This window comes from Mixophyes fleayi, chromosome 8, assembly GCF_038048845.1.
Source record: "Mixophyes fleayi isolate aMixFle1 chromosome 8, aMixFle1.hap1, whole genome shotgun sequence".
Lineage (NCBI taxonomy): Eukaryota > Metazoa > Chordata > Amphibia > Anura > Limnodynastidae > Mixophyes > Mixophyes fleayi.
The window spans coordinates 128446763-128465089 of NC_134409.1; the positions used below are offsets into that span (position 1 = coordinate 128446763).

General features: G+C 37.4%; 1 protein-coding gene across 2 annotated transcripts; it reads right to left on the reverse strand.

Moving 5' to 3' along the window:
- Positions 1–10800: 10800 nt before the first annotated feature.
- On the reverse strand, positions 10801–17961 carry TMA7 (translation machinery associated 7 homolog). 2 transcript variants are annotated; one of them, XM_075183479.1, is made up of 5 exons: positions 17731–17961; positions 16374–16536; positions 13046–13101; positions 12444–12531; positions 10801–11090 (listed from the first exon to the last, which is right to left on the reverse strand). In XM_075183479.1, exons 2-5 carry the CDS (start codon positions 16507–16509, stop codon positions 11056–11058), a joined length of 315 nt encoding a protein of 104 aa, XP_075039580.1. In that variant the 5' UTR covers positions 16510–16536; positions 17731–17961; the 3' UTR covers positions 10801–11055. The 2 variants fall into 2 exon arrangements, with proteins under 2 accessions (XP_075039580.1, XP_075039581.1); XM_075183480.1 differs by lacking the exon at positions 17731–17961 and adding an exon at positions 17547–17722.
- Between the last annotated feature and the right edge of the window lie 366 nt (positions 17962–18327).

Consider the following 18327-nt stretch of genomic DNA (forward strand, 5'->3'; position numbering starts at 1 on the left):
TTTTTCTATATACTATATATGGATTCACAGGAACCACTTCAGTTCAAAATCTAGGTTCAAACCACCTGGGGCTAAGGTTTTTAATTTGAAAATCCATTTCATCTCAGTTTTTGATAGTAAAGTGACTACATCCCTATTTTTGTCATTGTATTCAATTTTTTGTATTCCCCAAAAGCCAGTGATTTTTTTAGGGTCACATGCATGGTGGCTTTTAAAATGACTGGAAACTGAATGTGTCTCCAGCCCTTTTTTAATATTGTACACATGTTCCCGTAATCTGACTTTGAGCTGTCGGGTGGTCCTGCCAACATAAAAGAGCCCACACTCACACTCTAGAACGTATATTATATTCTGTGAGTGACACGTAATGAACTCCTCAATTTTACATTTATGGTCATTAATAGTCACCTCTGTGAATTTACGGTTATTCGATTTACATGTTTTACACATTAAACATTCGCCACATCGGTGGAAACCTTTTGTCCTGTTCAACTTTCTAGTTTCTCCATCTAACTGACTGCTGACCAATTGATCCTTAAGGTTAGGTGCCTTTCTATATATGAATTTTGGTCTAATGGGAATGTCCTTCCCTATGACATTATCCTTTTTTAAAATGTCCCAATATTTGGTAAATATTTTTTCTACATCTCTAAAATCCCCATTGTATTGGGACACAAATGCCCAGTCTACATTTTGATGTGTTTCCTCAATTTTTTTCTCTTTTTGAATAAAAAGTTCCTCTCTATCTACTTTCAGTGCTCTTTCTTCCATCTTCTCTAAAATTTCCTTCTTATAACCTTTTCCTTCGAATTGCTTTTTCATATCCCTAACTTGATGGATAAATACTTCTTCCTCTGTGCAATTCCTCCTTATTCGCATCATCTGACTGAACGGAATATGGTCAAGCCAGACTTTATGGTGGTTGCTATCATACTCGATATAACCTGCCGTATCAGTAGGTTTCTTGTATGTCTTTGTTTGTAAACCTTTCTCATTCACATAAATAGTGATGTCTAGGAAGTTGACGGTGATCTTACTAAAGTCAAAGGTAAGTTCTATATTGCACTTATTGGAGTTCAGGTAAGTACAAAAGGTTTGGAGAGTCGCCTCTGATCCATTCCAAATAAAGAATATGTCGTCTATATATCGGCTCCAGGCCACCAGGCTCGCCCCAAAGTCGTGACCAGCCCACACCCACGACTCTTCCCACTGAGTCATGAAAATGTTTGCATAACTTGGAGCGAACCTGGTGCCCATCGCCGTACCGACGCACTGTTGGTAAAAGGATTTCTGAAACTTAAAATAACTATTGTTCAGGATGAATGTAATCCCTTCTTCTATGAAACATTTGGTGGCTTCGGTGTAATCTGAAGTTTCAAGGCTGGCTAGAATCGCCTCTATCCCTAAATCATGTTTGATGATTGTATATAGGGATTTAACATCCGCTGTTACTAAATAGAAGTCTGGTTGCCAATCGATCTTACTCAATTTTTCCAAAAAACATCTTGTATCCTTAAGATGGGATTTGGATTTGATTACCAAAGGCTGTAGAAAATAATCTATCACTTCTGAAAGATTTATGGTGACCGATTCCAAGCCTGAAATAATGGGCCTACCTGGTGGAGTTTTAGGATTCTTATGTATTTTAGGTAATGTATATAATACCGGTATTCTTGGAGTAGGAATGATTATATAATCTGCTATTTTTTCACTAATTGCTCCTGCTTCTACATGTTTCTTAATTAAACTCCTCAGGTTTGTAAGAATATTTTCTGTGGGATCTTTTTTTAGGCTTTTATATGTTTCCCCAGCTGACAGTTGACCTTTAATCTCATTCGTGTAATAGTTGTAATCCATTATTACGACCCCACCCCCTTTGTCGGCGGGCTTAATAATGATATTTTTGTTAGATTTAAGATTTTTTACCGCTTCTCTCTCCTTTTTTGTCAGATTATATTTGCCCCTCTTTTTTCCTCTTGATTTTGAATGTATTTTTTCTAGATCCCCTATCACCATCCTATTGAAAGTTTCGATAAAATTACCTTTAACTTGCACAGGATAGAAATAAGATTTTCTTTTAAACTTATTCCCTATTGGATCTGATTCCTTCTCTATTGTGTTAACATTCTCACTTTCCTTTGTTCGGAAAAATTTTTTTATTGTTAACTTTCTAATGAATTTTTGAACATCTATGTATATATTGAATGGATCAATCCTATTTGTTGGGGCATATTTGAGCCCTTTTTCTAGGACAGACATCTCGTCCTTCGTTAGTGAGATGGAACTAATATTGAATACTTTTGATCCTTCCTTCCTTTCTGTATTCTCTACCTTCCCATCTATTGTCGATGTTCCAGGGATATTTCTTACTGAAGTCTTTTTTAATTTCTTAAGAATTTTAAATTTTTTCCACTTCTTCTTTTTACCCCCTTTGTTTCCTCTTTTTTTATTTTTATTCTTATTGTTATTTTCCTTATTGCCTAGGTATTTTTTAATTTTATTGGCATTCAGAAAAGACCTTCTTTTTATTACTTGATGTGATTTTATCTCCATCTCTCCTTTAGTCTCCCCTCGTCCAAAAAAGATTGGGAAGATGACTCTGGGGCCTCTGATTCCCATTCATCTAGGATCTTAAACCTATTGTGTAGTGGGACAGGTTCTTCGTTACTTTTCCACCAACTAGAAGGGCTTTTGTATGTCTTATTCTCCCAATGGTTATCTATGTGTTCTTTGTTACCTCTTTTTTTATAAAAGTTCTCTTTTTTCCATTGTGTTCCTTTAAACTTCTTTTTTTCATGGGGATATTTTTCTTTCGTATTCTGGTATGAATAATCATTGTTTGAACTATTGAGTCTCTTACTTTTTCTGTTCCCATTATCCCAGGTGGATCTCCTGTCATATTGTTCTTTTTCAGTCTTTCCCTTTTTTCTTTCATAGTTCTTATTCTCCTCCTTATCCCTTTCATATTTCTGATCATCATTATGATCCCTTACTTCATAGATGTTTTTCTTGTCCCTTAGGAACTTTCTAGACTTTCTACTCACTAGTTCTTTACAGTCCTTTTCTATTCTCTTCTCTATTCTTCTTTCTATTTGCTTATATTCCTCTACATCTCTAAAAGGTCTAATTAAATTATTTAGGGTTTGAATTTCTTCCTCTAACTCCTTAAGATCCTTCCTTCTTTCTTTCAGAATTAAACGTATTAATGCAAAAGAACAGGTTTGTAAGATGGTATTCCATTCTTTTCTAAACTGTTCTGATGCTGAATCAAAGGATGGTTGTTTCTCTATCCTAAGACCTTTCGGGATCAGCTGCTCTGCAATATAGTTCTCTAAAGACACTACCTCCCACCATATGCGATTTTCTTTGATGAGAATCTTTTCTAATTTGGACATGTTATAGTCCAAATCTTCATCTTTAGGGTTCAGTGTAAAGGAATTTTCTCTAAAAACTTCTTTTACCAGCTTATATCTTTCCTCTCTGTGAGAAAACATGGTGCAGCCAATCGATACTCAATACTAGGGGAACCTGGGTATAGGAAGAAGTATTTATCCATCAAGTTAGGGATATGAAAAAGCAATTCGAAGGAAAAGGTTATAAGAAGGAAATTTTAGAGAAGATGGAAGAAAGAGCACTGAAAGTAGATAGAGAGGAACTTTTTATTCAAAAAGAGAAAAAAATTGAGGAAACACATCAAAATGTAGACTGGGCATTTGTGTCCCAATACAATGGGGATTTTAGAGATGTAGAAAAAATATTTACCAAATATTGGGACATTTTAAAAAAGGATAATGTCATAGGGAAGGACATTCCCATTAGACCAAAATTCATATATAGAAAGGCACCTAACCTTAAGGATCAATTGGTCAGCAGTCAGTTAGATGGAGAAACTAGAAAGTTGAACAGGACAAAAGGTTTCCACCGATGTGGCGAATGTTTAATGTGTAAAACATGTAAATCGAATAACCGTAAATTCACAGAGGTGACTATTAATGACCATAAATGTAAAATTGAGGAGTTCATTACGTGTCACTCACAGAATATAATATACGTTCTAGAGTGTGAGTGTGGGCTCTTTTATGTTGGCAGGACCACCCGACAGCTCAAAGTCAGATTACGGGAACATGTGTACAATATTAAAAAAGGGCTGGAGACACATTCAGTTTCCAGTCATTTTAAAAGCCACCATGCATGTGACCCTAAAAAAATCACTGGCTTTTGGGGAATACAAAAAATTGAATACAATGACAAAAATAGGGATGTAGTCACTTTACTATCAAAAACTGAGATGAAATGGATTTTCAAATTAAAAACCTTAGCCCCAGGTGGTTTGAACCTAGATTTTGAACTGAAGTGGTTCCTGTGAATCCATATATAGTATATAGAAAAAACAAAAGAATTTATTTAGTCCCCCCCTTTTTTTTCCAATACATTATTAAGAAGATTTGATCCTCTGTCAATTATAGGAGGAACACAAATATGTACTAACTTCTACGTGTTATATGAATGTGTGGTTAATAACTGTTTTTTTCTCTGTATATTTCTTATATGTGGGATATACTTCGAACTAACATATGGAATGGCCGAATCCTATCAAAGAAAATCCGATAGGATGAAAGATTTGTTATCACACATATTAACATGTCTGTTTCTCTGATCATCTCTAAATGTTTTGGAATTAATTGGAATAGTAGTACTCTTTTTGTCACCAGATTTAAAATGTTACAATCATGTTGCAAAGTGTTTCTCCTGACTTGAGTAACTGCGCATGCCCGACCGGAAGTGGGGCAATGCACCGCTCTCGTTACGGAGACATGCCAGGAGAGAATGGCAGGATACACTATTGTAGTAAACTGGGGTTGTGGAGTGACCTTTGGTTGCATGTATAGTATTATGGGTGTTGTATTAGTATCCGAGGAAGATTTGAATCGCACACGCCAACCGGAAGTGGGGCATCTATCCATATCCGGTATAGCGATGTGACGGAGGACTCACATTACGGAAGGGAGTGAATCTCCAAGCCTCTCTTTCGCATAGAGACAGAATATAAATACTGCCTACAATCATATGGAGGAACATCAGCCTTGAGAAAGACTCAGAGAGAGTTGAAACGCGTTGGCGATAGCGGGACCTGATCTGGATGGGGAACTGATCTGGAACATCATTGTGATCCATGCCTGAGTTCTACCTTTATCTGGTATGAGTCCCTGACTTATCCATTTTGGGATTGTTTTTAATTTATTTTATAAGTAAACTTGTTTTTAATGTCTATGAGAAGTAAAACAGTGTTGCACTAGACTCTTCCTGTCTTCATTTTTATTCATATACATCATGGAGAGTATGACAACATCTAAATGAAGGAGAGGGAGAAGAAACAAAGTGCACATCTTGTCTGAAGGCTGGTTTAAAGTGGAAACACTGTAAGCATATGTCCATTGGGGTCAAGGTGCCACAGGAAACCCACAGACCTACATTTTATTGTGTATTCACGTGGTGTTTGGAGTAAACCAGTGGTGGCTAGAAAGTGGACGTTTAAACATGTTACACTATGTTATACCTTTTTAAGTTTTAGCCATGAGAATGAGCTGACTTAATACCGATGTATCGAAGAAGGGACGTTCCATTTTCTTTTGGGACATCATTTGTTGCCTAATGTACGTATATTGTTGATTTGCATCACTACTCACATATATGTTTGAAGTAAGAATGTTCCATTTCTGTTGAGATCATAGATTGGTACCTTATGTATGTACACAGCTGATATTATAATACTGTTGTTGTGTATAGGAGGAAGGGAACCTTTCCTAGTGTGTACATATTGGGTAGTAGATCTTTTGGAGCGCTGTCAGTACTCGATCAAACCACTATTGCATTTATACCCAGGTTCCCCTAGTATTGAGTATCGATTGGCTGCACCATGTTTTCTCACAGAGAGGAAAGATATAAGCTGGTAAAAGAAGTTTTTAGAGAAAATTCCTTTACACTGAACCCTAAAGATGAAGATTTGGACTATAACATGTCCAAATTAGAAAAGATTCTCATCAAAGAAAATCGCATATGGTGGGAGGTAGTGTCTTTAGAGAACTATATTGCAGAGCAGCTGATCCCGAAAGGTCTTAGGATAGAGAAACAACCATCCTTTGATTCAGCATCAGAACAGTTTAGAAAAGAATGGAATACCATCTTACAAACCTGTTCTTTTGCATTAATACGTTTAATTCTGAAAGAAAGAAGGAAGGATCTTAAGGAGTTAGAGGAAGAAATTCAAACCCTAAATAATTTAATTAGACCTTTTAGAGATGTAGAGGAATATAAGCAAATAGAAAGAAGAATAGAGAAGAGAATAGAAAAGGACTGTAAAGAACTAGTGAGTAGAAAGTCTAGAAAGTTCCTAAGGGACAAGAAAAACATCTATGAAGTAAGGGATCATAATGATGATCAGAAATATGAAAGGGATAAGGAGGAGAATAAGAACTATGAAAGAAAAAAGGGAAAGACTGAAAAAGAACAATATGACAGGAGATCCACCTGGGATAATGGGAACAGAAAAAGTAAGAGACTCAATAGTTCAAACAATGATTATTCATACCAGAATACGAAAGAAAAATATCCCCATGAAAAAAAGAAGTTTAAAGGAACACAATGGAAAAAAGAGAACTTTTATAAAAAAAGAGGTAACAAAGAACACATAGATAACCATTGGGAGAATAAGACATACAAAAGCCCTTCTAGTTGGTGGAAAAGTAACGAAGAACCTGTCCCACTACACAATAGGTTTAAGATCCTAGATGAATGGGAATCAGAGGCCCCAGAGTCATCTTCCCAATCTTTTTTGGACGAGGGGAGACTAAAGGAGAGATGGAGATAAAATCACATCAAGTAATAAAAAGAAGGTCTTTTCTGAATGCCAATAAAATTAAAAAATACCTAGGCAATAAGGAAAATAACAATAAGAATAAAAATAAAAAAAGAGGAAACAAAGGGGGTAAAAAGAAGAAGTGGAAAAAATTTAAAATTCTTAAGAAATTAAAAAAGACTTCAGTAAGAAATATCCCTGGAACATCGACAATAGATGGGAAGGTAGAGAATACAGAAAGGAAGGAAGGATCAAAAGTATTCAATATTAGTTCCATCTCACTAACGAAGGACGAGATGTCTGTCCTAGAAAAAGGGCTCAAATATGCCCCAACAAATAGGATTGATCCATTCAATATATACATAGATGTTCAAAAATTCATTAGAAAGTTAACAATAAAAAATTTTTTCCGAACAAAGGAAAGTGAGAATGTTAACACAATAGAGAAGGAATCAGATCCAATAGGGAATAAGTTTAAAAGAAAATCTTATTTCTATCCTGTGCAAGTTAAAGGTAATTTTATCGAAACTTTCAATAGGATGGTGATAGGGGATCTAGAAAAAATACATTCAAAATCAAGAGGAAAAAAGAGGGGCAAATATAATCTGACAAAAAAGGAGAGAGAAGCGGTAAAAAATCTTAAATCTAACAAAAATATCATTATTAAGCCCGCCGACAAAGGGGGTGGGGTCGTAATAATGGATTACAACTATTACACGAATGAGATTAAAGGTCAACTGTCAGCTGGGGAAACATATAAAAGCCTAAAAAAAGATCCCACAGAAAATATTCTTACAAACCTGAGGAGTTTAATTAAGAAACATGTAGAAGCAGGAGCAATTAGTGAAAAAATAGCAGATTATATAATCATTCCTACTCCAAGAATACCGGTATTATATACATTACCTAAAATACATAAGAATCCTAAAACTCCACCAGGTAGGCCCATTATTTCAGGCTTGGAATCGGTCACCATAAATCTTTCAGAAGTGATAGATTATTTTCTACAGCCTTTGGTAATCAAATCCAAATCCCATCTTAAGGATACAAGATGTTTTTTGGAAAAATTGAGTAAGATCGATTGGCAACCAGACTTCTATTTAGTAACAGCGGATGTTAAATCCCTATATACAATCATCAAACATGATTTAGGGATAGAGGCGATTCTAGCCAGCCTTGAAACTTCAGATTACACCGAAGCCACCAAATGTTTCATAGAAGAAGGGATTACATTCATCCTGAACAATAGTTATTTTAAGTTTCAGAAATCCTTTTACCAACAGTGCGTCGGTACGGCGATGGGCACCAGGTTCGCTCCAAGTTATGCAAACATTTTCATGACTCAGTGGGAAGAGTCGTGGGTGTGGGCTGGTCACGACTTTGGGGCGAGCCTGGTGGCCTGGAGCCGATATATAGACGACATATTCTTTATTTGGAATGGATCAGAGGCGACTCTCCAAACCTTTTGTACTTACCTGAACTCCAATAAGTGCAATATAGAACTTACCTTTGACTTTAGTAAGATCACCGTCAACTTCCTAGACATCACTATTTATGTGAATGAGAAAGGTTTACAAACAAAGACATACAAGAAACCTACTGATACGGCAGGTTATATCGAGTATGATAGCAACCACCATAAAGTCTGGCTTGACCATATTCCGTTCAGTCAGATGATGCGAATAAGGAGGAATTGCACAGAGGAAGAAGTATTTATCCATCAAGTTAGGGATATGAAAAAGCAATTCGAAGGAAAAGGTTATAAGAAGGAAATTTTAGAGAAGATGGAAGAAAGAGCACTGAAAGTAGATAGAGAGGAACTTTTTATTCAAAAAGAGAAAAAAATTGAGGAAACACATCAAAATGTAGACTGGGCATTTGTGTCCCAATACAATGGGGATTTTAGAGATGTAGAAAAAATATTTACCAAATATTGGGACATTTTAAAAAAGGATAATGTCATAGGGAAGGACATTCCCATTAGACCAAAATTCATATATAGAAAGGCACCTAACCTTAAGGATCAATTGGTCAGCAGTCAGTTAGATGGAGAAACTAGAAAGTTGAACAGGACAAAAGGTTTCCACCGATGTGGCGAATGTTTAATGTGTAAAACATGTAAATCGAATAACCGTAAATTCACAGAGGTGACTATTAATGACCATAAATGTAAAATTGAGGAGTTCATTACGTGTCACTCACAGAATATAATATACGTTCTAGAGTGTGAGTGTGGGCTCTTTTATGTTGGCAGGACCACCCGACAGCTCAAAGTCAGATTACGGGAACATGTGTACAATATTAAAAAAGGGCTGGAGACACATTCAGTTTCCAGTCATTTTAAAAGCCACCATGCATGTGACCCTAAAAAAATCACTGGCTTTTGGGGAATACAAAAAATTGAATACAATGACAAAAATAGGGATGTAGTCACTTTACTATCAAAAACTGAGATGAAATGGATTTTCAAATTAAAAACCTTAGCCCCAGGTGGTTTGAACCTAGATTTTGAACTGAAGTGGTTCCTGTGAATCCATATATAGTATATAGAAAAAACAAAAGAATTTATTTAGTCCCCCCCTTTTTTTTCCAATACATTATTAAGAAGATTTGATCCTCTGTCAATTATAGGAGGAACACAAATATGTACTAACTTCTACGTGTTATATGAATGTGTGGTTAATAACTGTTTTTTTCTCTGTATATTTCTTATATGTGGGATATACTTCGAACTAACATATGGAATGGCCGAATCCTATCAAAGAAAATCCGATAGGATGAAAGATTTGTTATCACACATATTAACATGTCTGTTTCTCTGATCATCTCTAAATGTTTTGGAATTAATTGGAATAGTAGTACTCTTTTTGTCACCAGATTTAAAATGTTACAATCATGTTGCAAAGTGTTTCTCCTGACTTGAGTAACTGCGCATGCCCGACCGGAAGTGGGGCAATGCACCGCTCTCGTTACGGAGACATGCCAGGAGAGAATGGCAGGATACACTATTGTAGTAAACTGGGGTTGTGGAGTGACCTTTGGTTGCATGTATAGTATTATGGGTGTTGTATTAGTATCCGAGGAAGATTTGAATCGCACACGCCAACCGGAAGTGGGGCATCTATCCATATCCGGTATAGCGATGTGACGGAGGACTCACATTACGGAAGGGAGTGAATCTCCAAGCCTCTCTTTCGCATAGAGACAGAATATAAATACTGCCTACAATCATATGGAGGAACATCAGCCTTGAGAAAGACTCAGAGAGAGTTGAAACGCGTTGGCGATAGCGGGACCTGATCTGGATGGGGAACTGATCTGGAACATCATTGTGATCCATGCCTGAGTTCTACCTTTATCTGGTATGAGTCCCTGACTTATCCATTTTGGGATTGTTTTTAATTTATTTTATAAGTAAACTTGTTTTTAATGTCTATGAGAAGTAAAACAGTGTTGCACTAGACTCTTCCTGTCTTCATTTTTATTCATATACATCATGGAGAGTATGACAACATCTAAATGAAGGAGAGGGAGAAGAAACAAAGTGCACATCTTGTCTGAAGGCTGGTTTAAAGTGGAAACACTGTAAGCATATGTCCATTGGGGTCAAGGTGCCACAGGAAACCCACAGACCTACATTTTATTGTGTATTCACGTGGTGTTTGGAGTAAACCAGTGGTGGCTAGAAAGTGGACGTTTAAACATGTTACACTATGTTATACCTTTTTAAGTTTTAGCCATGAGAATGAGCTGACTTAATACCGATGTATCGAAGAAGGGACGTTCCATTTTCTTTTGGGACATCATTTGTTGCCTAATGTACGTATATTGTTGATTTGCATCACTACTCACATATATGTTTGAAGTAAGAATGTTCCATTTCTGTTGAGATCATAGATTGGTACCTTATGTATGTACACAGCTGATATTATAATAAGGAATTTAGACAGTAAGCTCCAATGGGACAGGAACTGATGTGAATGAATTCTCTGTTCAGCGCTGCGAAATTAGTGGCGCTATATAAATAGATGATGATGATGCTTAGTTTAGTCACAGAGGCTACTTGCAGTAAAGAAAAAGGTGGAAGTCACAGAATGTATTATCGCTGTACACTAAACCATACAAGAGAGGCGCACAGTGCTCCTGGGAGACCCTCAGGCCCAATGCAGAACAGAAAATAGCGTCACATAAACAGCCAATCACTTCCTTCCAGATTTCTTTACTCCGCCTCCAGCTAAAGGGGAAAAGACAGACAGATTCTTATTAACATGAGTGTCTGCTTTGAATTTTGTTATTCTGTGAAAGAAAGGTGGCAAGAGCAGGGGGAGGGAAAGTCAGGAAAGAATCAGGTAGAAATGGGTGGGCAGGCGTAAGGGAGGAGGAAAAATGTTTTTTAATATATATTTTATACAATAAATGTGTTTATTTGATGTGTGTCAGTGCAGTGCCGGTTAGAGTCGCAGTGCATCATGGGATCTCAGAGAGCTCAGGCATCTGGCCATTCTCCCTCTGGAGCCAATTTAGGGGAAAACAGACCCCAGAGTAGGTTTCCTGGAGTTACCTTTGGCGCAAGATTTAAAGATTAAATACAAGAGAGCCGCACAGTGCTGTTACTGCTGAGAGATCCTCGACCCCAATGCTAAACAAGAAATAAAGTCATATAAACAGGCCGATCACTTCTTTCCAGGGACCTCATCTCCCACCCACTGTGATAAATACTCCCATAACTTTGTGTTCTCCCACAGCCTCCTTTAGTTCAGCCTCACGTCCTCCCCCCTGCACCCAACCCATAGAGAGACACTCAACTCACTTCTTATTTTCACTAAAGCAATTACTTCTCCTATTACTACACTGTCCGGCCCTGACCAGGGTCTTTCTACAACAAAACACTCAGCCCTACACAACGCAGCCCCAGCATACAGTCTTCAATGATCCAAACCCCAACCATGGCGCACCTAACAGACCCGCTACCTCCACAGTGCTCCCCCACTGCAGAGCGCCACTGGAAAATCTCATTCCTATACCAATTTCCTCCACTATAAATGCATCCTCTCATTTTACTGCACTGCCCTTTCAATTACCAAACAAACATACTTAAAACTTCTAATATTCACCCAGTGTTCTAAACCAGATCTACCTCTAACCTGTACCTTGCCTCATCTCTGGTAACCACCTCTCACTCCCACCTACAAGACTTCTCCAGTGCTGCTCCCCACTTATGGAATTCACCATCACGCTCAATCAGATCCTTCCACAGACTTCAAATCACTCAACACCCTTTGAAAACCCATCTTTTTTAGAGCTTACCCCATTCTCACCTATACTACCCGCACTAATGTCCCAATCTGAGCCACATTCACTCCTCGTTTCAGCTGTGATCTCCTCCCCTTCGAATGTAAGCTCTCTATTGAGCAGGGTCCTCCATGCCTTTTATTTTCATATCGGCATTTATTTTGTCTACCTTGTATGTCCTGTTTTCCCTACTGTACTGTGCCTTAAAAACCTATAATAATAAAGGTTGTGGATTCTTATATGTAGAATCCTGTTTCACTTCCATTTGGACCAAATTCTGTCATTGAGAACTTACCGAGAGGTCTCTTCTGAGCCGATTTGTTCTTCATTTCTTCCAGCATTTGTTGTTCTTTGTCCAGTTTTTGCTTGAACATCAAAGCCTCCTAAAATCAGAAACAATGTAACAGGTTGATGGAAATCCTACCTCTGGATGTAACCGGTAAATTGTGGGACTGTCGGTCTTACAAAGTACGTAACTCCCATTTTCTATTGCCAATCACTGACTGATCAATTGAATGTCAATGTATGCCATAGTAAAAGTAACAAACAAGTAATCAGAGGGGATTTAGATTACTATAGGCTTCACTGCTCATCATGTGCGGTTTAGTTATAAAATATCCAAACCTTCATTACATCTTTAGGCCTCACTTAGAGGGAAACCTACAGAATACATCAGTATTACCCCTATTCACTTGATATTAATATATGCATTAGTCTGTACCCCAATACTTATCCCAAAACAGGAAAGCTGCTGCCTCCATCATAAATAGAGTTGAGGAACATCTAACAATTGTTAAAAATGAAAATTGGCATTTAAAGCTTCACTGAATCTCCCAAACATGGCGGGTTCTTAACGTAGTTACCCAACTGTTAGCGGTTAAGAAAGGTGTTAAATACCTCATCTAATTCCTTGTTCTGGTTCCTAGTCTGCTTCAGGGGCGGTGTCTTACCACCTGCAACACAAGAGTAGATGATCGTTATACCGATACTAACGTAATCAGAACACTGGCCACACATGCTGGGGTAGAACGTAGTGTGTTTGGGACTCAAAAATGATACCTAATCCAAGTATCAGACATGTCAGAGACTGTGGTCTGAGCAGGACAACCATCAACCAAGAAACCACAGTCATGCCGAAATAGATTTGGCATCTCAGCTTGTCAGAGTTGGACTTGGAGGCCAGCATAATGCATCATGCATAGGGATCATTGATCCCGGTGTTACTGTGCATCCCCCGAGCACACGGACACACTCAGTGACCACTTTTTAGTACTGGGTAGGGACCAATTATATCCCGAGAACAGGCTAAATACTTTGCGGCATGGATTCAGCAAGGTGCTGGAGACATTCCTTCAGAGATTCCAGTCCATGGGGACATGACGTCATCACGCAGCTGCTGCAGATTTGTCGGATGCACATTCATACTGCAAATCTACCATTCCACCACATCCCAAAGGTGCTCGAATGGACGGATATCCGGTGTCTGTGGAGGCCACTGAAGTGCCCTGAACTCATTCACATATAACCGCTTGAAATGACGAGAACTTTGTGACTTGGCGCATTGTGATGCTGGAAGTAGCTATTAGAAGATGGATAGACTGCGGTCAAAAAGTGATGCACATTGTCACCAACAATACTCAGGTAGGCTGTGGCATTGAAATGATGGTCATTTGTTATGAAGGGGCCTAATGTGTGGCAAAAAAACATTGTTCCCCCCCAGTTACTCCACCAGCCAGCACCGTTAACACAAGACAGGATGGACCCATGATGTTTATGCCAAATTCTGACTCTACCATCTGCAGGTCGCAGAAGAAATCGAGATTTGTCAGACCAGGTGACCTTTTTCTAATCTAATTATACTAAAAGATTAAAATGTTCAAAAACATTGAGAAAGCGTATAGCGAAACGTACTTTGGACTTAGATGTAAAAAAAACTCAGGGGACGAAGTCCGGAATGTTGGCGAACGCCGTCGAGCTGTAATAATCTGTGCCGGCTTCAAACATATTAACGACATACATCCTATCAATAATAAGCCAGATCTAGAGACCGTGTTTAAGAATGACCAATATATGCCTCAAAGTCACCAATGTCTGACTCAGTAACACACGTGAGTGGCTGTTACAAGTACATGTACCTGCAATAGTGAATTTAGCAATTCCAGCCAGAAGGAGGAACTATTCACTTCAATGCTATTGGCTGCTGAATATTTATACTACTGAGATCTAATGACTGTAGTAGCAACTATAACATATATTAATCTCACCGATGTACAAAATAAACTATTGACACAAAATAGATTTATAAACTGTATTTGTGTACAATATATATTTAGCACAATAAGATGCAGCAATTTAAATTTAAGTAGCTATAAAATGCTTTGAAATTACGACTGCTGAGATAACATTAAATACGCACCATCTGCTATTGTTTAAACGCTTTATACATACAATTATACTCAGGGCCGACATGCAGATACAATATATATGAATATCAGCATTGCAGAATCTGAAATAATGAATATTACAAGTTACAAAACAATAAGCTATAAAGATCTAAGACACCGGCAGCTATAACATATCTTAAAGTCACTGGTGTAAAATAAATTCAGATTATACTGGAAATATATTAACAACATCATTAAGAGATTGCAGAAATTATTGTAGGAGCTGCAATATTGAAACATAGTATATTGAACATACACCAACAGCTACTGTTTTAGCATTTTAATTACACAAAAATACCTAAGAACTTCAGCTGAGGAGATATGTATAATGACTTTGCAAATATAATATGGTAAGCGTCTCAAATAAATAAAAATAAATACATTATATATATATATATATATATATATATATATATATATATATACACACACACACACACATATAAATACATATACACACACACATATATATATATATATATATATATATATATATATATATATATTATTTTTTGGGATAATGAGCTGGAAAGATCTGATACTAACTGCTATAATACATTTTTAGGTTACTGGGCTATAGTTGGGGTAGGGCATGTCCTAGATCAACATTAAACAACATGTAATGTAAAGTTATCCAGTATTTCTGTGCTACATGAAACAAAACAGACAGTATTTTCCTTACATGCAAAATAAACTAATGTGCACCTCTTGCATTGTAACATGATTTGTCCAGGAGCAAACTAACGGTACTCTTTTTTTTTGCCTTCCTCTTAACGACTCAGACCCGCTATTGCCAAATATAAATTGATTATGTAGAAAATATACTAACAAATGTCCATTTGATGACTGCATTCATTATAGTTAAATGTATAATATATCTATCCGATACAGAATACTTAAAAATATTGTGGTGGGTCTTCCATAAATATTATAAAGTACTGTAACACATTTGTATTAACAGCTGTATGTAAATAAATGAATATATATATATATATATATATATATATATATATATAAAATAAAATAATCAAAGTGCAACATTTTATCAACGAGAAGTGATTTAAATACTACAATGACTGACAGTTTGTAATCTCTACATTGGTTGCATATACAAATAACTAAAAATTGAGACACTAATATATTTATGACAGGAGATCATCCTATGTGCGCATGTACATAGGGGCGATACTATTTTGGAACCAGGAGAGCTTTGTAATATGGAAGAATAGAGATCAGAGATATGTTAAATAACATCTTTATTGTATTAAAAATAATTTCAGATGGGTCCAGAATGTGAAATCACAAAAGTAACAAATGTTCCTAGATATCGAATTAAATCCCTCAACTGCCCAATAGGAGGCAAAATAAATGGCATGAAGAATCACAAAAAATACAATTTAAATTTCTCTGGTTTGTCTAAAGGTTTGATTGGAACAGACAATAAATGGTCATTTTTAACACTTTGCATTTATCACACTGTCTGTATTTTAACCATATTTCACCATAAAAAAAAAAGAATGAAAAGAAAGGTCTGATGAATACAATATAATTTTAAAAAAGACTTATTGAATTTTAAAAATCTTTTGTGAATTGAGTGTTGTTTTTTAACATTCTAGTATTTTAGTAAAATTAGCTTAGCCTAAAGTCGGAAGAACACCCTGCCCAATGAGATAATGGCATAGAAAATATATGTATTATAGAGGTACATCCAATTTCTGTTGTGGAAATAAGTTTTTGCTTTCCGTTGAGACATTTTTCCCACACAACTAACGCTCACTTACATTCTCTGTAAACTGCAGAGACTGTTGTGCGTGAAAATCCCAGGAGATCAGCAGCTTCTGAGACACTCAAACCACTCCATTTGGTACCAACTATCATTCCACAGTCAAAGTCCGTTAGATCACATTTCTTATCCATTCTGGTGTATAGTCTGAGCAACTGAACCTGTGAACAATGCAGCACGAACCAAAATGAATTAGTGGACAGTTAATATTTCCTATTAACGCTATGTAGCTAATTAAAAATACAATGAATATTACAACAGCCTCAAATTTTATCAAAAGAGGAAAATTCAAAACAAAATTCAAATATAAATAAGTGACGTACTGAAAAATACAACAGAAGTAGAAACACCAACAAGTTTCAAGCATCAGACTGTTCCCATGCATTAACACATTTAAAAGCCACCAGCAGGTATAAACCCTAAACACTAACATACAGTGTGGATGCTATAAGACATTGAGGACCCAATGCAGGCGTTTATTCATGCATCAGACACTAGCGAAGGATTAATTGTGAAAAAAGAGGGACCACTGGGAAAGAGTTTGAACATAACCCAAACATTCCTGATAGACATCTATCATATAAACAATGGTTTTGTAGCACTTTTATCTGCTTTTAGGTACTGGGAGCAAAGATGGTGGACACCAGTGTAGGTCAGTGATCGACAGCTTTTTTGGGGCAGCACAGTGGCTCAGTGGTTAGCACTTCTGCCTCACAGCACTGGGGTCATGAATTCAAATCCCGACCATGGCCTTATTTGTGAGGAGTTTGGTTGCATGTTCTCCCCGTGTTTGTGTGGGTTTCCTCCGGGTGCTCCAGTTTCCTCCCGCACTCCAAAAACATACTAGTAGGTTAATTGGCTGCTAACAAATTGACCCTAGTGTGTGTGTCTGTGTGTATGTTAGGGAATTTAGACTGTAAGCTCCAATGGGGCAGGGACTGATGTGAGTTCTCTGTACAGCGCTGCAGAATTAGTGGCGCTATATAAATAACTGATAATGATGATAGCAAAAACAAAGAGCCAATGACTCCAGTAACTCATAATATACAATAAGCCAAGATGGGGCAACCTATGGCTCAGCAGGTGTGGAGTTTTAAACATCATAAGCTGAGGGCCAGTCTTGCATGACATGCTGAGACTTGTAGTGCCACAGCAGCTGCTGCCCACATACCTCTATATACAATGTAGTTTTGCCATGTGTGGGGTTCCCTATTATACTCCTCAGAATATAAACTCATAACACTGCACAATAACTGATACATGACCCAGTTTTAGCTGCCCCCCGAGGGTAGGACCACCCCTGCGGGCACCCAGCAGCTCCGCCAGGGAAGGGCTGAGCCTTTCTGCTCACACACCTGCTCTTCCACAGATCTGTGTTCATGTGAGGACCCCTCAATGCACCGGAAGTAGGTGACTAACGCAGAGCCAGATGCTGCCGCCTCTTTCAGCTGGTAAAGACTATGTACAAAATAAAAAACATATTTTTGAAGAAAGTTATAGATTATAGATACTGATAATATTGCGCCTTTCCAACGTTATTTGGACTTGCTAAACTAATCTGGGTATCTTTAAGAGCGGAAATTTGCCCATCTTGGTACACCCAATTCACGGCTGGAACGGAAGCCACGTGACTGGAGTCATTCAGTCAGCTTGTTAAGTTGCAGCGGAAGTTTTGCAGCAGCCATCTTGGTACGTCTCCTTATGTTCAGAATGATGTTGAAGTGCCGCGGATGTATGGCAGCGGCCATCTTGGTACTCTCAAAGAAGAGCTGAAAATCTTTGATGAGCAGTGTAACCCCTATGTCACCTGTATGGAGCATTTTACACTAGTAACAGTATCAGCATGAAGAGGAATGAGTGTAAGATAAATACAAAATCCAGGTAAGAGAACACTTTATAGGGATTAATTAATTCACTATGGTTCATTTGCTCTAAGTTATATTGGAAGCAGG